General features: G+C 40.4%; 1 protein-coding gene across 6 annotated transcripts in view; it reads left to right on the forward strand.

Annotated features, from left to right (window-relative positions):
* The window catches only part of LOC106061374 (uncharacterized), a 195,208-nt gene extending 175,837 nt beyond the window's left edge, over positions 1-19,371 (forward strand). For 5 of the 6 annotated variants that reach the window (XM_056027268.1, XM_056027269.1, XM_056027266.1 and 2 more), the window contains 6 exons: positions 1,536-2,219; positions 3,718-3,852; positions 4,730-4,839; positions 6,040-6,270; positions 14,027-14,261; positions 17,271-19,368. In XM_056027268.1, coding sequence (XP_055883243.1) covers positions 1,536-2,219; positions 3,718-3,852; positions 4,730-4,839; positions 6,040-6,270; positions 14,027-14,261; positions 17,271-17,468 — 1,593 coding nt within the window. In that variant the 3' untranslated portion in view covers positions 17,469-19,368. Of the gene's footprint in view, positions 1-1,535; positions 2,220-3,717; positions 3,853-4,729; positions 4,840-6,039; positions 6,271-14,026; positions 14,262-17,270 lie in introns of all 6 variants that reach the window. The other variant, XM_056027271.1, reaches the window with a different exon arrangement.
* Positions 19,372-19,645: the final 274 nt, after the last annotated feature.

The following is a 19,645-nucleotide window of genomic DNA, read 5'->3' on the forward strand; positions in this document are numbered from 1 at the left end:
TGGGGTGCGCTGTAAAGTGTAACTGCCCACATGGGGTGAGGGCAGGTCAGTGTTTGACTGCCCCAGACTTGCTGATCTCCCCCTGACTTGCTGATCTCTCCTGACTTGCTGACTCTCTCTGACTTGCTGATCTCTCCCTGACTTGCTGATCTCTCCCTGACTTGCTGATCTCTCCCTGACTTGCTGATCTCTCCATGACTTGCTGATCTCTCCCAGACTTGCTGATCTCTCCCTGACTGGTTGATCTCTCCCAGACTTGCTAGTCTCTCCCTGACTGGCTGATCTCTCCCAGACTTGCTGATCTCTCCCAGACTTGCTGATCTTTGTCTCCACAGGTCTGGGAAACCAAAATTCTCGACCTGTATGTTGGCAACTTGGCATGTATGCACTTCGAAAAACAGCAGGGGCTAGATGTTGTTATTTCCTTGCATTGCTTCAAAACCTTTAAATCTTTTAACTAGAAGTTTAAATTCGCTGAACCAATTTCTGAAAAAAAATCTGAGTTGCCCTACCTTTATTTAATTGTAATATTGGAAAACATTCAAACTGAACAACTTTCCCACACGCAGGTCAATGAGGAAAATGTATTTCAAGTTTTATTGCGATCAGTAAAAACAATTTATTCGAACGTTGATTCAATGCAAACATTGATAAACACAAAATGTGAATTGTTGGCCTAGAAAGTGCAACACTCTGTGCACCATTACGTTTAGAACGAGCTTGCTGATAACTTGCTGGCCGACTCCCGTTATAGGCTGGTCTTTTAATTTGGGAACTAAGTCATTCCAGTAATCAGTGAGGGACATTTGTTGGTGTGACTGGTAAAGGGTTAGGTTAGGTTATCCCGGTTACGCTATTCTGCCTCAACGTGGCACTCGGGTGGAAACGACCATTAGAGGAAGTGGTTAGGCTAAATAATTAGCAAAACAAAACTCCTGTGGGTGTCCAAGGGAACGCGAGAGTGGCCTCATTGCAATGAGAAGAGTTGAAAGAGAGCTCCCAAGGACCTGTCGATAATCCATGCGCCGTTCCTCAGGGGACCGTTACACTAATGGCGAGTCCTGCACGGTTAGCTTGGTACCACATAGGAAAATGGCGGAGGTTCCCGGTGTACTCGACCTTCGGCCATGCATTCTAGACCATGCGCCCGGAGTGTCGGATATATCGGAAATAGCAATGCTTTAACATAGGCATTGGCTTTGATCTCTTCCAGACAGAACGGTTGTTCAAACAGGCTTTTTTTTTTACTGTTGTTCATACAGTTTGTTGTTTTTTTAACACGAAGAGCCTTCGGCTCAGCTCTTTGACTATCAAACGGTTAGGTTATCATATTGTACTTTGGTGAATTTTGTTGAATACAGACTATGAAAATGTAAATAGTGAACATAAGTATGACCGGAAGTACGGACATTTTGAGAGCTCTAGAGTTGAGTGCAATGATGAAGTCTGTTTTCTCTCTAGACAAACATTTGAATCTCCATGTCAGATATCTAACCAATGCTTCTATAATTTGATGTATTTTTATATCTCTTCAGTATTTCCCTCATGACTGCATTGATCTCGGGACGGCTGTTTGGTATGGTCCATCCAACCAATCATTTAGTACATTCCCCATCAGAGGAACATTTCAGTTTCAGCCCTCAGACTACACCGTACAAAATAATGGACTCTTTAGTTCCAGATTGGACCTTTATTGGCTATCTTCCAATGCAGCTGGACTCTATGTCAGTCCAGAGAGTCCTGTGACCGTCTTCTGGAACATATCCGGCAACCAACAGCTGTGTCTGGTGTCGAACTTTAGTGGACCTTTCTATCCCTCCCAGGAGCGACTGCCTTACTTGAACTACACACTGTGTCAAAGTAACCAAGTGATGTTGACACACACAGTCATGCAGTCAATGTTCCAGTCCAAGCCATCAATCAATGTGTCCTCAGACGCAATGTTCAGCTCGCCATTCTGGTCTCTGAAAGGCTTTTCTAATTCTCTAAATGTCACAGATGAGCTTATCAAAAATTTAACTAAGGACGCAGAAGAAAATGATTTTCAAGTTCATAAACTGTCACTAGATGTCGAGTGGGAAAGGACGACGGGAGACGTGAACTTTGACCCTTCAAGATTTAACAAATCCTATCTTGAGGAATTGACGAAACAAACAAATATGCAAATCATTTTGACTATTTCTCCTTATTTCAAGTTTTCAAGTTCCAATTTTGCATTGGTAAGAAATTATACGTTTGATTTGTTCACGTTCATGCATTGAATTAGCAAGTCCTAGGTGTTTTACATCCAAATTTTGATCTTGCGAGAGCAGATGTTTTATATCCATATTTTGAATTGGCAAGACCTAGATATTGTAGATCTATATTTTCATTTTGCAGGACCGGATTTCTACTTGATAAGACCCTAACCCTGAGATATGGGGCTCTTTGTAATCAACAGAAGCACATTTTTGGAACAATTTTTTCCAGCTCCAAACAAGTGGGGGCCCTAAGTTAAAGCTTGTGTTGTCTGCTAAATTCAGCACTGTGATTTTTCAAGAGTTAGTTGTTTTATATCCATAGTTTAAACTGGAAAAACCTATTTGTTCTCTATTTATATTTTAAACTGGAAAAACCTAGATGTTTTACCACCAAAAAAGTAAAAACCCAGATAGTTCGAAATCACATAAACAGAATCTAAATGTGTTCACATTACCAAATAAGCTTAGGATTAAAAAAGAATTATTTAATAAACAATAAGTAGGTTATAGAAGAGGTGCCACTTTCATTTTTTGGCCATCTTTTTCTTACTCAATTTTGTATTCTTTATTTGACCAAAAAGCCAAACTTATTACAATAGGAAAGAGAAAATATTGTTATAAACCTGGTGGTGGCACAGATGGGGGTAGTGGTGTGTGTGTAGTCAGCCGATGCAAATCGCCCCTGGCCAGCGCTAGACGAGCGGTCAACCGTGACGAGCTACGACGGTCAGCCGAGTCGAGTGTCAACACGACGGTTCGGGAAGGATCGCCGTTGTGGACAGAGCTCAGGAGCGTCACGAGGGATGTAGTCATGTGATGAAGCTAGAAACGTCGAGCGGCGCTCTGTCCGGTTCGAGAAGGCCAGCAGGGACCCTATATAAGAGAGGAGGTGTCGCAGTCATGACGGTTGAGAAAAGGGGCTCAATACAGCAAGGTTCAGAAAGGAGGTTCACGACAAGAGTTCAGAACACGGTCGACTACAGCACAGTTCAGCGGTGTCTGTACGGAGCAATACGACGGTTCAGTGCGGAGTACTATCAAGTACAGTTGAGACGAACGACGTCTTGATCTTAGTCTGTGATCGAGTTCGACACAACGAGCCTAGTGTGTGAAGTCAGTCCTGAACTGTTGAACCCAGTGCAAGCCCGGAACGAGACGGAGAAGCCAGTGCTAGAGTTGGTACGTCGGTACGGCTATAAACGGAAAGATATTTGTTATCGGAGAGCTATTTGTACTGTTCTACGTGCTGCCAATTGTACAGTATAGGCTGATATTTATGGACATTAAACCTTTACGTTATTTTGGAGCCCTGAGTTGTCAAGTTCTTTAAGTTGGTGGTGTATGGTGCAGAGAGCCTGGATAGTGAGATTCGTAACAATATCAAACGAAAAGCTAGATGTAGTCATTGTATAACGGTTTCAAAATTAAATGTATGACAAAGACTTCTGTTTTGATGTTGTTGTTTGTATTTCTGCAGGGGGTAATTAATTCCACTTTTGTGAAAGACTCTGGTGGTGTTGTGCCAGGTCTAACTTTGTATGACGGACAGCTAACAGCCATATTGGATGTGTTTAATCAACAGAGCGTCACGTGGTTCACTGAAAGATTAAAGGTCAGAGTTCAGTTGAAGTTTTTATAAAGCTTATATCAACTCACTCTGTCTGGTCCAAAGTTTTGTCCCTTAGAGAATTGTACTCTCCCACACCCATTGTCGACAGAAGTTGAAACTTAAAAAACAATTATTTATTGTACCTGACAAAACAAATCAATTAAAAAATTAGACAATTTGTCAATTAATTATTGGTAATTAATTACTTTGTTTGATATCGAATAAGGTAAATAACTTCTACATTATAGAGAGCTCTTGATTTGAATTTAAGTCGTAAAACTTTTTGTTTAATGCATTCTCCCCCTTCCCCTTTTTTCCACTGGTCCAGACAAGTCATAGAATCATAGAATTAGAATCATAGAATCATAAGGCATTGAGAAAGCAAAATCACCAAAATGCACTTAACAAAAACAATTGAAACCAATAATACTAATTGCACAGATGTTTGATTGTTCGTCTAGAAGAGTCTAGATCTTGTCAATGTGACCGTGATCGCTTGGAATCAAACAACTTGTACGACTTCAATTTGCTCATTCATGGTTCAGGCCTCCTCAGGGGGAGTCATTCTACTTATACCACCACATCTGTCAAGTACGACTTTTTTCCCTTATTGGATACCAAACAAAAATAACTAATACCAATAGTTAATTAATCAATTTGTTTTTAACGGCCCCGGAACACTTTATAAAGTGTTAGTTGCTCTAGAAGCTGGTGAGAGGTTTGGTTATAAGGATGAAGTCATAGTTTAGAATTCGGGATAGGGTCCAGTTTTCGATTGGTCCACAGTGACATCCATTGCCTCTAATTGCGACCAATATTTGTTCTTAATATGTTGGCATTCATTTTTTTTTATCAATTTTTTTTTTCATCTTCTCGTCAGGAACTCAATGATATCGGGATCGAGAACTTCCGCTTAACTTATGGAACTCAATCCTGGCTACCCTACAAGCCTCGGTTTCAGTCCACTACAGGCACTCCAAACTTGTACAGGTATAGAACCACAGTGGTACAATGATGAATTGGATTAGCAACAGTCACTTTTGGATTATACACTGATGAATAGGACTGCAACAGTCAATGTTGGATGGTGCACTGATGAATTGGACTGCATCAGTCAATGTTGGATGGTACAATGATTAATTGGACTGCATCAGTCAATGTTGGATGGTACAATGACTAATTGGATTAGCAACAGTCACTGATGGATTATACACTGATGAATAGGACTGCAACAGTCAATGTTGGATGGTGCACTGATGAATTGGACGTCAATATTGGATGGTGCACTGTTCTAGAGTTGACAACTGACAACTGAGACAATTTGGGAGTGTTACACTGTTCAGAACTGCCAATGTTCATCACGTGGTTGTACAGTTTGTACAGTTATTAAAAACATGGATAAGTTGATAACGACTTTAATTTTATTTCAATGTTTCTATTTTGTTTGATACTTTTTACGCGATACTCAGAGCATGTTATGGATAGACTAACTCAGTCACTCGAGACCAGTGGTTCCCAAACTTTTGTATCCCATAGACTGGCGTAGTGCCCTTGCCTTGTTTTCAGGTTTGCTACTAAAGTTATATTGCATTTTTGCTCATTCATCCCCTTCAAATATCACCTTTTCTGAAAAACGAATTTCTACCTAGTGAATTGAAGAGTGAAAAAGCTATTTTTAAACTACATTTTAGATTTATATATTTATTAATAAATTTATGAATACATTTCATATTTTAACAAATTAAAATAAATATTAAAATGTTAGCATACAGTCATCAAACCCACTGGAAACGTTTTCTTCTAAAAGTGTGCAAGGTCTACCCTGCTAGCAAATCACCCAAGTACGCCAAACAGACAGATAGTCTTCATCAACAATGCAAAAAACAGTCCTCCAAAGCTCTGATGCCTTCAAAATGAAACAAGTCAGGAAAGCCCTTGTGCATAAATATGTGAATGAAATAATTCTGTTAATGGAAATCAAAATTAAAGTCACGACCAGCTGAAATTAGATTCATTATCGCAGACCCTCCTTACACATCTCATAGACCCCCCTCCCATTCACTTTTTCACTTTCGTAGACCCTTTGGAGTCTTTGTAGACCCCTGGGGGTCTGTATAGAACACTTTGGGTATCACTGCTCTAGACTTATGGATAGACTAACTCTAGACTTCTGATGCTTCTGTTTTTCAGGAAACTTATGACTGAAGCAGTCAGTCGTGTGTCCAAGACTCTGATTGTAGAGCACAGTTCTGAATCTAGACACGTGAACAGTCTGGTTCCTCTGGTTGCCAAGATTGATTTAGTCGATGGCCGCAACTGTATTGTTGGAGTTATTGATGAAGCTCTGACGCTAAGCATTATGGGATATCCACTCGTTATGGTGGATGGCTTCAAGGAAATGAAAGGGGCCAAGATGACCAGGTGAAAACTTACATTGAGTGATAATCTTACAGAGTCCACACTGTCTAAACAGATAACCACACTTTTTCGTAAAAGTTTAAAAACAAAGATTTCACTCCAATCAATACATTTTAACATCCATTGATAAAACATCAACCTTATATCTATACAGTTCATCAGGTAACATTGAATTACAAACACAAGGATTAAGTGTAGAATGAAGTAGTAGGCCTAGTACACACCGGCTACGTCCGATGATTTATATTGTTTGTTATTACCGGAACACCCCCTCCTTTTCGTTTTTATATTTTCAATAAATTGGCCACATTTTAACAACCACCCTAACGTACTTTTGAGCCCGTGATTTTGTGTATCTGTTACAACGAAGTTAAATGGCCCGCTTGCCTTCTCTCGCCGGAACCCCCTTGGTTTTTGTAACCTGCGCATCGCGTCATTTCTCCGACATAGACTTTTGACTTGATGTGGAAAGACCCGCTTTATAATATCACCCCGACACACACACGCACATAAGCTTTTGGTCCGTGAATATTAGAATACTTTTACTTTCTCGCCTCTATTTCTTTGACTTTTCTTCGGCTTCCCAATCCAATATGCATTATACCCTATGCTGCTTTTCAACCGTAATCACACACACACGCGCTTTCATACTTTTGTATATTTGTTCGCACTTTTCAATCCCAAGGCAAGCAAGGTACGGTATTTAGGCATCGCAAACATTTTTCAGACCATCAGTTTCAGGTCTAGAGGGAAAAATGTGTTTTCCAAAATCCCCAATGGAAGGCCATATTTCTGTTCCCTACAGTACATTTAGGCGTAGACGGCAAAAACAAAATCTTAATCGACCACCGCCGGACAATGGTTATGCTTGTCCTGGATTTGGCAAAATATGTAGGTCATAGCTGGGGCTTTGTAGCCACGTAAAATACTTCATTCCTCATTAATCTTCGGACTCGAAGACAGGCCTTATTATTATTATTATTCTATCTTCTAAATATAAGGAAATATCCATTTGGTTATATGAATTGTAATTGTTTAATTAATCTCTTAATCCTTAATCTCTGTCGAAAAAATATACTTTATATTTATCATTTTTGATGCTATTAGGATTATTATTTGTTTATTTGAAGCGCATCTAAAGGGTAGTGCAACTGATGTCAAGCAAATTAAAGATAGTTGACTTTGAAGGAAAGAAAGAATTCGTTTTACAAAATGCGGAAAGTTTTGTGTTATTTCCTTTGGTGCTTTCTATAGAGACTGCTGCGTTTGGAAAAATAGCCAAAATAAAATACAAAGGCTTAATCAAAAGGTTGCGAATCTGGCGTCTTAGAGAGCATTTCAAAGGCGTAGATTTCATGGAGTCCCAACGGAAGTTGATGAGATCTCTTGAATAATCAGCTCCGAAATGTATGAACTATCTCAACGTTGTGGTATTGGAAGCAGACTTGGTCACTATAATATTTACACATTATTGAATTTATATGTTAAGTTGTCATTTCTCTTTGCAACCAAACTCTTGTCTTTGTTTCTTTCACTCAATGTTTAAGTAACCTTTTCTCTTTGGTTCATGAACTAGGTTGACATTAGTGTTACTTTATTTCTACTTCGTCCCGAGACATGACGTTAGTGTTACTTTATTTCTACTTCGTCCAGAGACATGACGTTAGTGTTACTTTATTTCTACTTCGTCCCGAGACATGACGTTAGTGTTACTTTATTTCTACTTCGTCCCGAGACATGACATAAGTGTTACTTTATTTCTACTTCGTCCCGAGACATGACGTTAGTGTTACTTTATTTCTACTTCGTCCAGAGACATGACGTTAGTGTTACTTTATTTCTACTTCGTCCAGAGACATGACGTTAGTGTTACTTTATTTCTACTTCGTCCCGAGACATGTCATTAGTGTTACTTTATTTCTATTTCGTTCCGAGACATGACGTTAAACTGCGCTCCTCTTTCCTTAGCACTTTTGGAGCTCAAAAGTGCCCTACTTCTTTTCTATCATTGTGTCTGCCTCTTCTTTTCCTCAGTCTGCCTTCATTGATCATCACTCTGTCTCCTTATCTCTAAAATCTCACTACGTCCTAGACCAGTCCGTTTGCTGTGGACTCCAACGGGTAAGGGGGGATAAAGAGATCCTGGTGTTTGAGTGGTGGCTATCTGAGGATAAACCACCATAACACAATACTTTGGCACCAAGTTCCCCTAGACCTGAGGCCCATATGGCCCGCTCTGGGTCAACCGGCTGGTCATGCCGAGCTACCAGCATAGGTCGTCGACCTATGCTGGAGGGCGGTGGCTGGAGGGTCAATCAGGGAGCTGATGTATCGGACACATGTCCGATGCAGCAGCTGACTGAGTATAGCACCTGTGTAGCCCTGGCGGGCTCATTCTGGACATCCGAATGGCCCGTCCCCTTGTTGGACTCGGTGGTGGTTGGGGAGCACAGGTGCCGAACTAACAAGAATATATATGAACAAAAAAAAACCCAAATAAACTACTTGCCCCAGACTTGTGTCTGGGCAAGAGACGCCGCATTGATGATAAAAAAGGAGGAGGCCACAAAAAGCTGTGCTACCTGGCCATCATTTCTGGTTGTTAAGTGCACAGAGGAGGGGAAAAGTCTGACAAAGATGAGCCCTTTTGTCATCTACAAGGGACTTAATTCAGTAGTGGGAGAGCCCAAGAGTGTGTCTAAGCTACACAAGACTTTGGAACTTCTAGTAGAAGTTGATAGCAAGATACACTCTGATGGGCTTTTACGATGCTGGAGAGTCTATAATCTCCATGTGGAGGTAAACCAGTGACCACACAAGAGTCTGAACACCAGCAGAGGTGTAATCAGCTCTAGGGACCTACTGGAATGTTCCGAGCAGGAAATAGTGGAGGGCATTGAAGGAGTCACCCATGCCCGGCGCATTACCAGGCGCAGGGATGGTGAGAAGGTCAAAACTGCCACTATTATCCTCACATTCGGAACTAGGACACCGCCAGAGTATGTGAAGGCAGCATACCTACGAGTTCCAGTGAGGCCCTACATACCTAACCCCATGAGGTGCTTCAAGTGTCAGAGTTATGGACACGGCGCGGCAGTCTGCAAGAGGAACACTGTGTGTGCCAGATGTGCTGGAGAGGGTCATGAGGACAAGGGCTGCACAGCCCAGTTCAAATGCCCAAACTGTCACGCTGGCCACTCAGCCTACTCCAAGGACTACCCTGTGTGGAAACAGGAGGTTGCCGTGCAGGAGTACAAGGCAAGAAATGGGTGTACCTTCAGCCGGCGAAATCGGCTGTATTGGCCCTACCCAAGGGCCAATTCGGCTTGACAAAGACCTACGCCCAAGCTGTTGCTAAGATAGGAAGATCCATAGCCACACAGACGGACACATTGACCCCACCACCCCCTCCTCCTCCTCCAACTCAGAAGAATGCACCGCCAAAGAACACACCTCCGAAGAAACAAGAAAGCCCTGTTGTCATGCTAAAGAACAGGTTCTCTGTGCTCGCTGATGAGAGTATGGAGACTGAGCAGCATGTCAAAACCAACACTCCGGGAGAACCCGGAGACATCATGTCGGACACAGGTTCTCCTCAGAGAACCAAGCCAGACACCCCAACCTCTACCGAATTAGAGGTAGACCAAATCCCTAAGGGGAGAAATTAAAGCGGAGAGGTTGCCCGAGATGAGAGAGGAGGAAATAACCTCCGCTCTCACCAGAGGGATCTCCCCTCTCCAGAGAGAAATACTTCCCCTAAAAGGGGGTTGTCCTCCTCTCCACCCAAACCCAAGAATAAAAATACCAAGGTCACTGGAATAAAGGGAAACACCTGCGGGGGCCTCCCAAGGCCAAATAGCTCCAAGTAGATCACTTAGAATAAGCCATGGATTCCAGAATTGTACAGTGGAATTGTAGAGGCCTCAATGCCAATTATGAGGAAATGCAGCTACTGATGGACTCTGAGACTGTAGCTGTCTGCTTACAGGAAACATTTCTGAAAGATAGCATCAGTTTCCGAAGTTACAGTGCTTACAGCAAGAATGTTGAGGATGCAGAAAGAGCATCAGGTGGAGTCTGTATCCTTGTAAAGGACAGCATCCCCAATGAGAGGGTAGAACTACAGACCACACTACAGGCCGTAGCAGCTAGGATAACCCTTCACAAAGTTATCACTTGCTGCAGCCTGTATCTACCACCAGGGGCTCCATTAAACCCGACAGACATGGAGGACCTATTGAAACAACTTCCCCGGCCTTATATAATCCTTGGGGATTTCAATGCCCATAACACCATGTGGGGATCCAACAATACCGACACAAGTGGTCGTATGCTGGAGGACATCTTCCTCCAATATGATTTATGCATACTTAATGATGCATCACCGACCTACTTGCACCCAGGAACTGGATCTCTCACATGCATTGACCTCACCGTATGCGTCCCTGGACTTCTGGACGACTTTAAATGGTCAGTTAGCAATGATCTACGTGGAAGTGATCACTTCCCAATCATCATTACTAACAATCTCCCCTCATTGGGACGACCTCAGCGGTGGAAACTGAACAAGGCCGATTGGGAACAATTCCAAAAAAGATGCTCCGAGGATATCACAGAAAATATCATCGATGAACAGAACCCAGCTGATACTTTTGCTAGCAAGCTACTTAGTATAGCCAGGAAAGTTGTCCCCCTAACCTCCGCAAATCCAAAACGGCCTAGCAAACCATGGTTTGATACAGCTTGCAAAAGTGCTATTGGCGATAGGAAAAAACGACTGGCTGCATTTATAAAGAATCCTTCCCAGGAAAACCTAAAGCTATTCAGGATAGCTAGAGCAAAGGCTAGACAAACCATACGGTCAGCCAAAAGGAATTCCTGGAGAAGTTTTGTCGGCAGTCTGGATGACGAAACTTCTGCTAGAGCGGTTTGGAAGGCAGTAAGGCGAATCAAAGGGAAAGAATAAAATAGGGCATTTGAAAAACCAAGGACGAACTGTCATCCACTGCACACTACATGCCAGAGTTCCAAAAAGTCAAAACCAGGGAGGAAAGACTCCCCTTTGATTTCAGGTCAGAGAACAATGAAGACTACAACAAACCGTTCTCGCTTGAGGAACTGGGGGAATCGCTGGACAAGTCACATGACACAGCACCTGGAGAAGATGAAATCCATTACCATTTCCTCAAGCACCTTCCCGAACCCTCATTGGCAGTCCTGCTAGGGGTCTATAACTGTGTGTGGCAAACAGGCGCTTTCCCAAACAGCTGGAGGAAAGCCACGGTTATACCTATACCTAAACCGGGAAGAGACGGTTCTTACCCAGCTAACTATCGACCAATAGCACTAACAAGCTACATCTGCAAAACCATGGAAAGAATGATTAACAGTAGGCTGGTCTGGTACCTGGAGAGGAATAAAGTGCGGATTCCGGCAGGGGCGGACAATAACTGACCACCTGGTAAGGCTGGAAGCTTATATTAGAAATGCATTACTCAGAAGAGAACATCTAGTAGCTGTATTCTTCGATATAGAAAAGGCCTATGACACAACCTGAAAACATGACGTTCTACATGACCTGGAGCTTATAGGGCTTAAGGGACACCTTCCCCACTTTGTGGGGGAATTCCTGAAAGATCGAAAATTTCAGGTTCGAGTGGGCAACTCCACTTCTGACACTCATGACCAGGAAACGGGTGTGCCCCAGGGCAGCATTCTGTCAGTCACCCTGTTCAACATTAAAATAAACAGCATCATAAATGCTCTGTCCCCTGGCATAGAGTGCTCTTTGTATGTTGATGACTTTGTCATTTTTACTTATGGGAAAATTTCTACTTATTGGAAAAACATGAACACCTTAGAAAGAACATTACAGTTATGTCTAAACAAAATTCAAAATTGGGCAAACGATAAGGGTTTTAAATTTTTGGACTCCAAAACAGTTAGTATGCATTTTTGTAATTTAAGGGGACTCCACCCAGACCCTGAACTATTTATACACAAAAAGAAGATCCCTGTCGTGAAAACTACAAAATTTTTAGGCCACATTCTAGATTCCAAATTTAATTTTCTCCCCCACATTAAGGAACTTCCAAAAATGCCAAAAGTCATTAAACATACTTAGAGTACTCAGCCATACGGACTGGGGAGCTGACAGAGATACCTTGCTGCTGCTATATTCGATCCAAGCTAGACTACGGATCCATAATATATGGAGCAGCAAGGAAGTCTTATCTAAAAATACTGGAACCAATACAAAATGCTGCCCTGCGTCTCTGTCTCGGCGCGTTTCGTACATCACCTATCCCAAGTCTCCATGTGGAGGCTGGAGAACTCCCCTTGGATATAAGAATGAAAAAGCTTGCAATGCAGTATATAGTCAAGCTAAAATCCAACCCCACGAACCCTGCTTTCGACTCCATATTTAACTCCACAGAGGTAGAATGATACAATCGAAGGCCTAACGTCATCCAGCCGTTGGGCCTTCGAATGAGAGAACCCATCCAAAATTTAACCCCACCCATTGACCAAATTTCTCAAATAGAAACCCCTCAGAATCCTCCTAGGCTAATGAATAAACCCAAATTAAATTTATCCCTCCTTAATTTAAAAAAAGAAAATACAGACCCAAGCATACTACAAGTCCACTTTAGGGAACTGCAGGAGAGCTACGGAGATTGGCACCATCTACACAGACGGATCCAAAATGGATGGAAAGGTCGCGTGTGCCTGCTCCTTTCGGAACAAAACAATCTCCCGTAGACTCCCCGATGGCTGCTCCATCTTTACGGCCGAATTGCACGCAATATCGCTTGCACTTATGGCCGTTAAAGCATCAGAAAGGAGGAAATTTATAATCTGCTCCGACTCCAAATCTGCATTGCAAGCTTTGGGGCGGATGAAGACTGACATTCCATTGGACATAAGAGCCTGAAGCTGTTGGACCAAATAACAGCCGACCATAGGGATGTCACCTTCATCTGGGTCCCCTCCCATGTTGGCATTGAGGGAAACGAAGCCGCAGACAGAGAAGCAAAGAGAGCCCTAAATCATGCGGTGTCAGGAACCCAAATTCCCTGCTCAGACCTGAGACAAAGTATTGCCTCTGCCACCTATCGAGAGTGGCAGAACCGATGGGAGGCTGAGACTCACAGTAAACTCAGGCAGATTGTGGCGGATGTCAGGTGGCGGCCCACATCTAAGGGTCTGACAAGGCGTGGTAGCACAACCATGTCCAGACTTAGGATTGGCCACACCTACATCACGCACTCTTTTGTGCTGAAGAGAGAGGAGCCCCCACTTTGTGAGTACTGTGACTCTCGCCTCACCGTGGAACATATCCTCGTTGATTGCCCCAGATACCAGGATGTCAGGGAGAAATATTTTAGAGCTACTAACTTAAAAACGCTATTCGATAAAGTCGACCCTGGGAAGGTACTGGGCTTTATCCGGGAAGTGGGGTTGTCTATGAAGATCTGATTTATGAATTTGTGAACATGTACTATTTACATTAGACTTTTACCAAATAATTAAATTTTTACTACCTTTACTATTTTAACTGTGAATAGACCTTGATTTTAATTATTTAACTATATAGAATTAAGCCCTTATGTAGATAGAGTAGTCCTTAAGGGACTGCAGGCACGACATGGCCTAAATTGTGCCGATGTGCCAAAAATCAAAATCAAATCAAATCTTATTTCTACTCTATAGAATGTCACTAGATCTAGAGTTAAAAACTGATTATTTTCTCTCTTAGTGAGATGTATTTGAGATGGTACCAGTTGGCCTTGACCTTCCCCGCCTATCTAATCACAAAACCTCCATGGAGTGTGAACAAGTCACTAGTACATGCAGTGAAACAACTTAGTCCTAAAGAAAATATATTGGGAGATTATCTCCATCAACTTACTGAAGAAGTACTTAAGGGTCAACCCATACTCCGCCCTGTTTGGTGGCAGGATCCCAATAATGCCAGCGTCCATGCAATGGCGGTAAGTCAAAAGTTCAAAGATAATTTAAAATACATGTCATGGGTTGCTCTAATAATTCTCTAATAATTCTTTGTAATACACAATTGTAAAACAAATTTCCTCACGGATAATAAAGATTATTATTATGTTTAGGCATAAACAAAAATTGATACTACCACATTTCCATATTCAGCTCAATCATGAGCGGCTACTGTTAGCAAGGGCATTGTCGACAGCTTCCTCGTTTCCTTCCCAATCAGCTTTACTATAGCACCACCTTCGTTGCTCTTAAGTGGATAAAACGCACACATTTGATATGACCTAACTAACACATTAGATATGACCTAACTAACTCATTAGATATGACCTAACTAACTCTTTAGATATGACCTAACTAACTCATTAGATATGACCTAACTAACTCTTTAGATATGACCTAACTAACTCATTAGATATGACCTAACTCATTAGATATGACCTAACTAACACATTAGATATGACCTAACTAACACATTAGATATGACCTAAATAACACATTAGATATGACCTAACTAACACATTAGATATGACCTAACTAACACATTCAATATATAGTTCGTCCATCGTGGTTCGATGATGACCACTTTTGTCATCCAGGGGGCTGAGGGCTTTGCACTGGGGTTTTATGCCTCTTCGTGTGGCTGGTGAGACCTATGTGAGCCCGGAATGTTCGGCTGCACGCTGGGTAGGTTATTCCAGCTGGAGCTAGTGTCATCGGCCTTGCTGTTCTTCTCTGGTGTTTTTCTTCTGCCAGCGTTGTTCTCTTTTCCTCAGCAACCTGTGCGCCAGTTTTCACAGCGCGACGTCATGATGCTGTGTCATGTGTCTCTGACTCCCAGGTGGCTGCTGGGTCTATGCTGAACGCCTTCCCTTAGTTGGCCATACAGAAGTCATTTAGGGATGCGGCGGTCTTTCATTCTGTAGACATGTCCTGCCCCATCGAATCTGGGACTGCATCAGGATTGTGTGGATGCTTTGCAGACCCGCTCTTCGAAGGATCTGGTATTTTGTTCTTGCTATTTGACATTCAGTATTTTTCTGAGACATGTCATGTGGAAGTGGTTCAGTTTCTTTGCATGTATTCTGTAAACTGTCCACGTTTCTGAGGCATAAAGCAATGTAGGGAGGATGACAGCTCGATAGATCCCTAGCTTTGTATTTGTTGTGATGCCTCGTCTGTTCCAGACATTTTTAGACAGTCTGCCATGGGATGCACTGGCCTTGACAATACGCAGATCGATTTCATTATCGATCTTTCCGTTTCTGGAGAGTGTGCTGCCAAGATATGTGAATCTATCCACTGCATTTATATTACGTCCATTTATCTTGATGCTTGGATCCCAGTAGGCTTTCCCTGGAGCAGGCATTAGTCATATTTGTGTTAATGGTAAGGCCAAAATCTGAGCATGCTCTGGAGAAGTCACTGACGATACTATGCAGATCATTTTCAAAGCAGGCATTTAGGGCACAGTCGTCAGCAAATTCCAAGTCCCTGATTACTGCTGATTTTATTTTTGATTTTGCTTTGAGCCGCCTACTGTTGAATAGGCCACCATCAAATCTGTATGTTATATTTATCCCGTTGTTTTTTCTATTTTTTAATACATCTGTCAGCATAGCAGAGAACATGATACTGAACAGTGTAGGTGCTAGGACACAGCCTTGTTTTACCCTGTTTGATACTTCGAAGGGCTCTGATGGTTCTCTACTTCCCTGAACACGAGCCTTCATGCCATCATGAAATAGTCGCACCACGGTTATGAATTTTTGTGGACAGCCATACTTTGACATAATGTTCCAGAGTCCTTCTCTGCTAACAGTGTCGAATGCCTTTGTTAGGTTGACATATATTGAGAAGAGGTCAGCATTTTGTTCTTGGCATTTTTCCTGAAGCTGCCTTGCCGCAAAGATCATGTCAGTGATTTCACGCTCTTTTCTGAAGCCGCTCTGGCTTTCTGGTAGTAGACCATGTTCTAGGTTTTGCATGAGCCGATTTAGTAGGATGCGTGTGAGGTATTTCCCAGCAATAGAGAGAAGATATATTCCTCTTTGGTTGTCACAGATTTGGCGGTTTCCTTTTCTCTTGTATAGAATAATAGATGGACAATTGTTGTATCTTTAAAGTCTTGTGGTATTGACTCTTGTTCCCGCATAATTAAGAACAGCTCATGAAGTCTTTCAATCAGGGCTAATCCACCTAACACATTAGATATGACCTAACTAACACATTAGATATGACTTAACTAACACATTAGATATGACCTAACTAGCACATTAGATATGACCTAACTAACATATTAGATATGACCTAACTAACTCATTAGATATGACCTAACTAACACATTAGATATGACTTAACTAACACATTAGATATGACCTAACTAGCACATTAGATATGACCTAACTAACATATTAGATATGACCTAACTAACTCATTAGATATGACCTAACTAACACATTAGATATGACCCAACTAACACATTAGATATGACCTAACTAGCACATAAGATATGACCTAACTAACACATTAGATATGACCTAACTAACACATTAGATATGACCTAACTAGCACATTAGATATGACCTAACTAACACATTAGATATGACCTAACTAACACATTAGATATGACCTAACTAACACATTAGACATGACTTAACTAACACATTAGATATGACCTAACTAGCACATTAGATATGACCTAACTATCACATTAGATATGACCTAACTAACACATTAGATATGACCTAACTAACACATTATATATGACCTAACTAACACATTAGATATGACCTAACTAACACATTAGATATGACCTAATTAACACATTAGATATGACCTAACTAGCACATTAGATATGACCTAACTAGCACATTAGATATGACCTAACTAGCACATTAGATATGACCTTACTAACACATTAGATATGACCTAACTAATACATTATGATTTGGCTGTCAGCTCTTCCAGTAAAACGTGTTGTCTTCCCACAGATACAAGACCAGTTTCTAATTGGTGAAATGTTTCTAATTGCTCCAATTCTGTGTGAAGGACGTTATCAACGAGATGTATACATACCACCAGGCATTTGGGAATCAGAGGATCGCATCATTCTGGGACCTAAAGTATTGACTGATTTCCCAGTACCATTAGATAAAATTGTTATATTTAAACAAAGAAAAGAGAAATGAAACATATATTGATCTTTATAAGACCTAGTGAATCATGAGACTTTTTAAATGTTTCAGATTTCATATTTCCATATATATGGTAATATGTTCTTAATATGAATTATTTAATTGACAAAATTATACAGATCATCCACAATCATTGTATAAATTTGACCACAAATGTAAATATATTTTCAAAAAGTACTTCCACCGTCTAGTCAATTTAATGAATCACTCACTAGCCTGTAGATCTAACTAGATCTTATATGTGATCGTAAATATTTAACTACCTTGTGTTGTGATAGTTATATTAACTATGTAATGCTATGCCTTGCCTGTCATTCACAAACATTGTGATATTGTTTTAGTCACGATTAAACAGTGTAATATTGTGTCACAGGCATTGCTGTGTTAGTCTGAAATAAAAAAGTTATATTGTGTCACAAGCAATGTTATGTTAGTCTGAACTAACCATGTAATATTGTATCAGTAAGAAATGTTGTACTATATTATTCAAGATTTACCTTTGTAATCTCTATCATTTTTTTATCTTGCAGATGTTTCAATTAAAATTATAACTTTCAAATATTGTAAAGTAATGTGAGTTAAATCAACCCATTTATTGGTTTTTACAGTCCAAATAAAACTATGATATGTTAAGTCTATCATGAATAGATAGTAGACACCATATAATGATCAATCAATAAAAAAATCAAACTATGGAATATATAATCCGGTGATCAAACCAAATAAGGTTTACTAGTTTAGGTAAAGTAAGAAGAGATGTTTATGTCATAACTAAACTTAATGTAAAGATCAAACCAAGGAATGTTTCTGTCAAGACCAAACTGTTTAATGTTGTATCACTCAAGATCAAATTATGTAACGTTTATCTGTCAAGATTGATTTATCAGTTAAGATGAAGTTTGTCAATTAATATCGATCCATGTTATATTTATGTTTAATACGATAAACTATATTATTTTTAGATATAGTTGAGGAAGTCATGATTGAGGAGATTTGATATGGGAAGGGTAACGAATTTTGAAATTTATCTTTTTATTACTGATAGAAAAACTGAATTCCTAGACACACCCACACACAGAGTGAGTAAACTGTCAAGTTTCTATCCGAGGCTAAGAATCAATACACAGCTCAAAGTCAACAACAAAAAGTCAATAGCAGGCACTCTTTTTGAATCACACAATTCTTGAAGATGGCCAATAGAAATCAATCTCAGAAGTGAAGAGAGTACCAGAGTGTTTCTTTTTCTTGTATCTACCATCTTGAGTATTCCCCTCTGGGTGAGAATCGTCCTAGATTGCTTAACACCGTCCTCCTGATCTTATTCTGTGATAAATGAGTAGTTTTTTGTTATGTGAATGTGTTATTTCTTTGCTCTTTTGGGTCAGATTTGAAGCAAATAAGCTTTGTTAATATCTTCTTCTTCTTATATAATACAGATTTTACTTCATAAAAGAAGATGGTTACGTCCTACGCGTCTTGCATTTAGTCATGCATATTAACCAATGACTTAAATTCTGCCAAGTCATGGCACTGGTTTTCCTGGCTAGCTCAGGCAACCCATTCCATGCTCTAATAGCACTAGCACAATATATCGTCTTTTGATGAGGTCACATTGAACTCTATGTTCAATAAAGGATTTTTACATATCCATGGTATTGATGGTAAACGAGAAACTTTCATGTGTAACATTTTTATTCAGTAATATATGCAAACTATTTCAAACTATTCGTAGGTGCTGTCAACTGCCAACGCATGATGCAGATAATCTAAGATTTAGATCTAACCTTATGTTTATTTGTTTAAGGATGTCTGCTATAAATCTTTAAACTCCACTTTAGTTGTAGGCCCTAACTGTTATTTAAATTTCCGTGTAACGCTTATTTCGAAAAAAAATACTAAGAGACCTTTTTTTTAAATAGATGGGAGTAATTTGTTTTTCTTTTTTTTTTTTTGCAAGATATCAAATTGATCTAGATCTAGTTCTATTTGTCTTGTCCACAAAAGCTTAAGATCTAGAATAATCTAGATCTAGTTTATTTTCACATAGACCCTATTAGTATGTTTTTTTTTTAATGAGAGTTTTATTGAGAGGGAAAAATTGAAATCAACAGCAACACTGAACTACGTAGATTTGTGACGAGATACACACACACACACATATATATATATAT

Source organism: Biomphalaria glabrata, chromosome 4 (genome assembly GCF_947242115.1).
Source record: "Biomphalaria glabrata chromosome 4, xgBioGlab47.1, whole genome shotgun sequence".
In the NCBI taxonomy this organism is placed as follows: domain Eukaryota; kingdom Metazoa; phylum Mollusca; class Gastropoda; family Planorbidae; genus Biomphalaria; species Biomphalaria glabrata.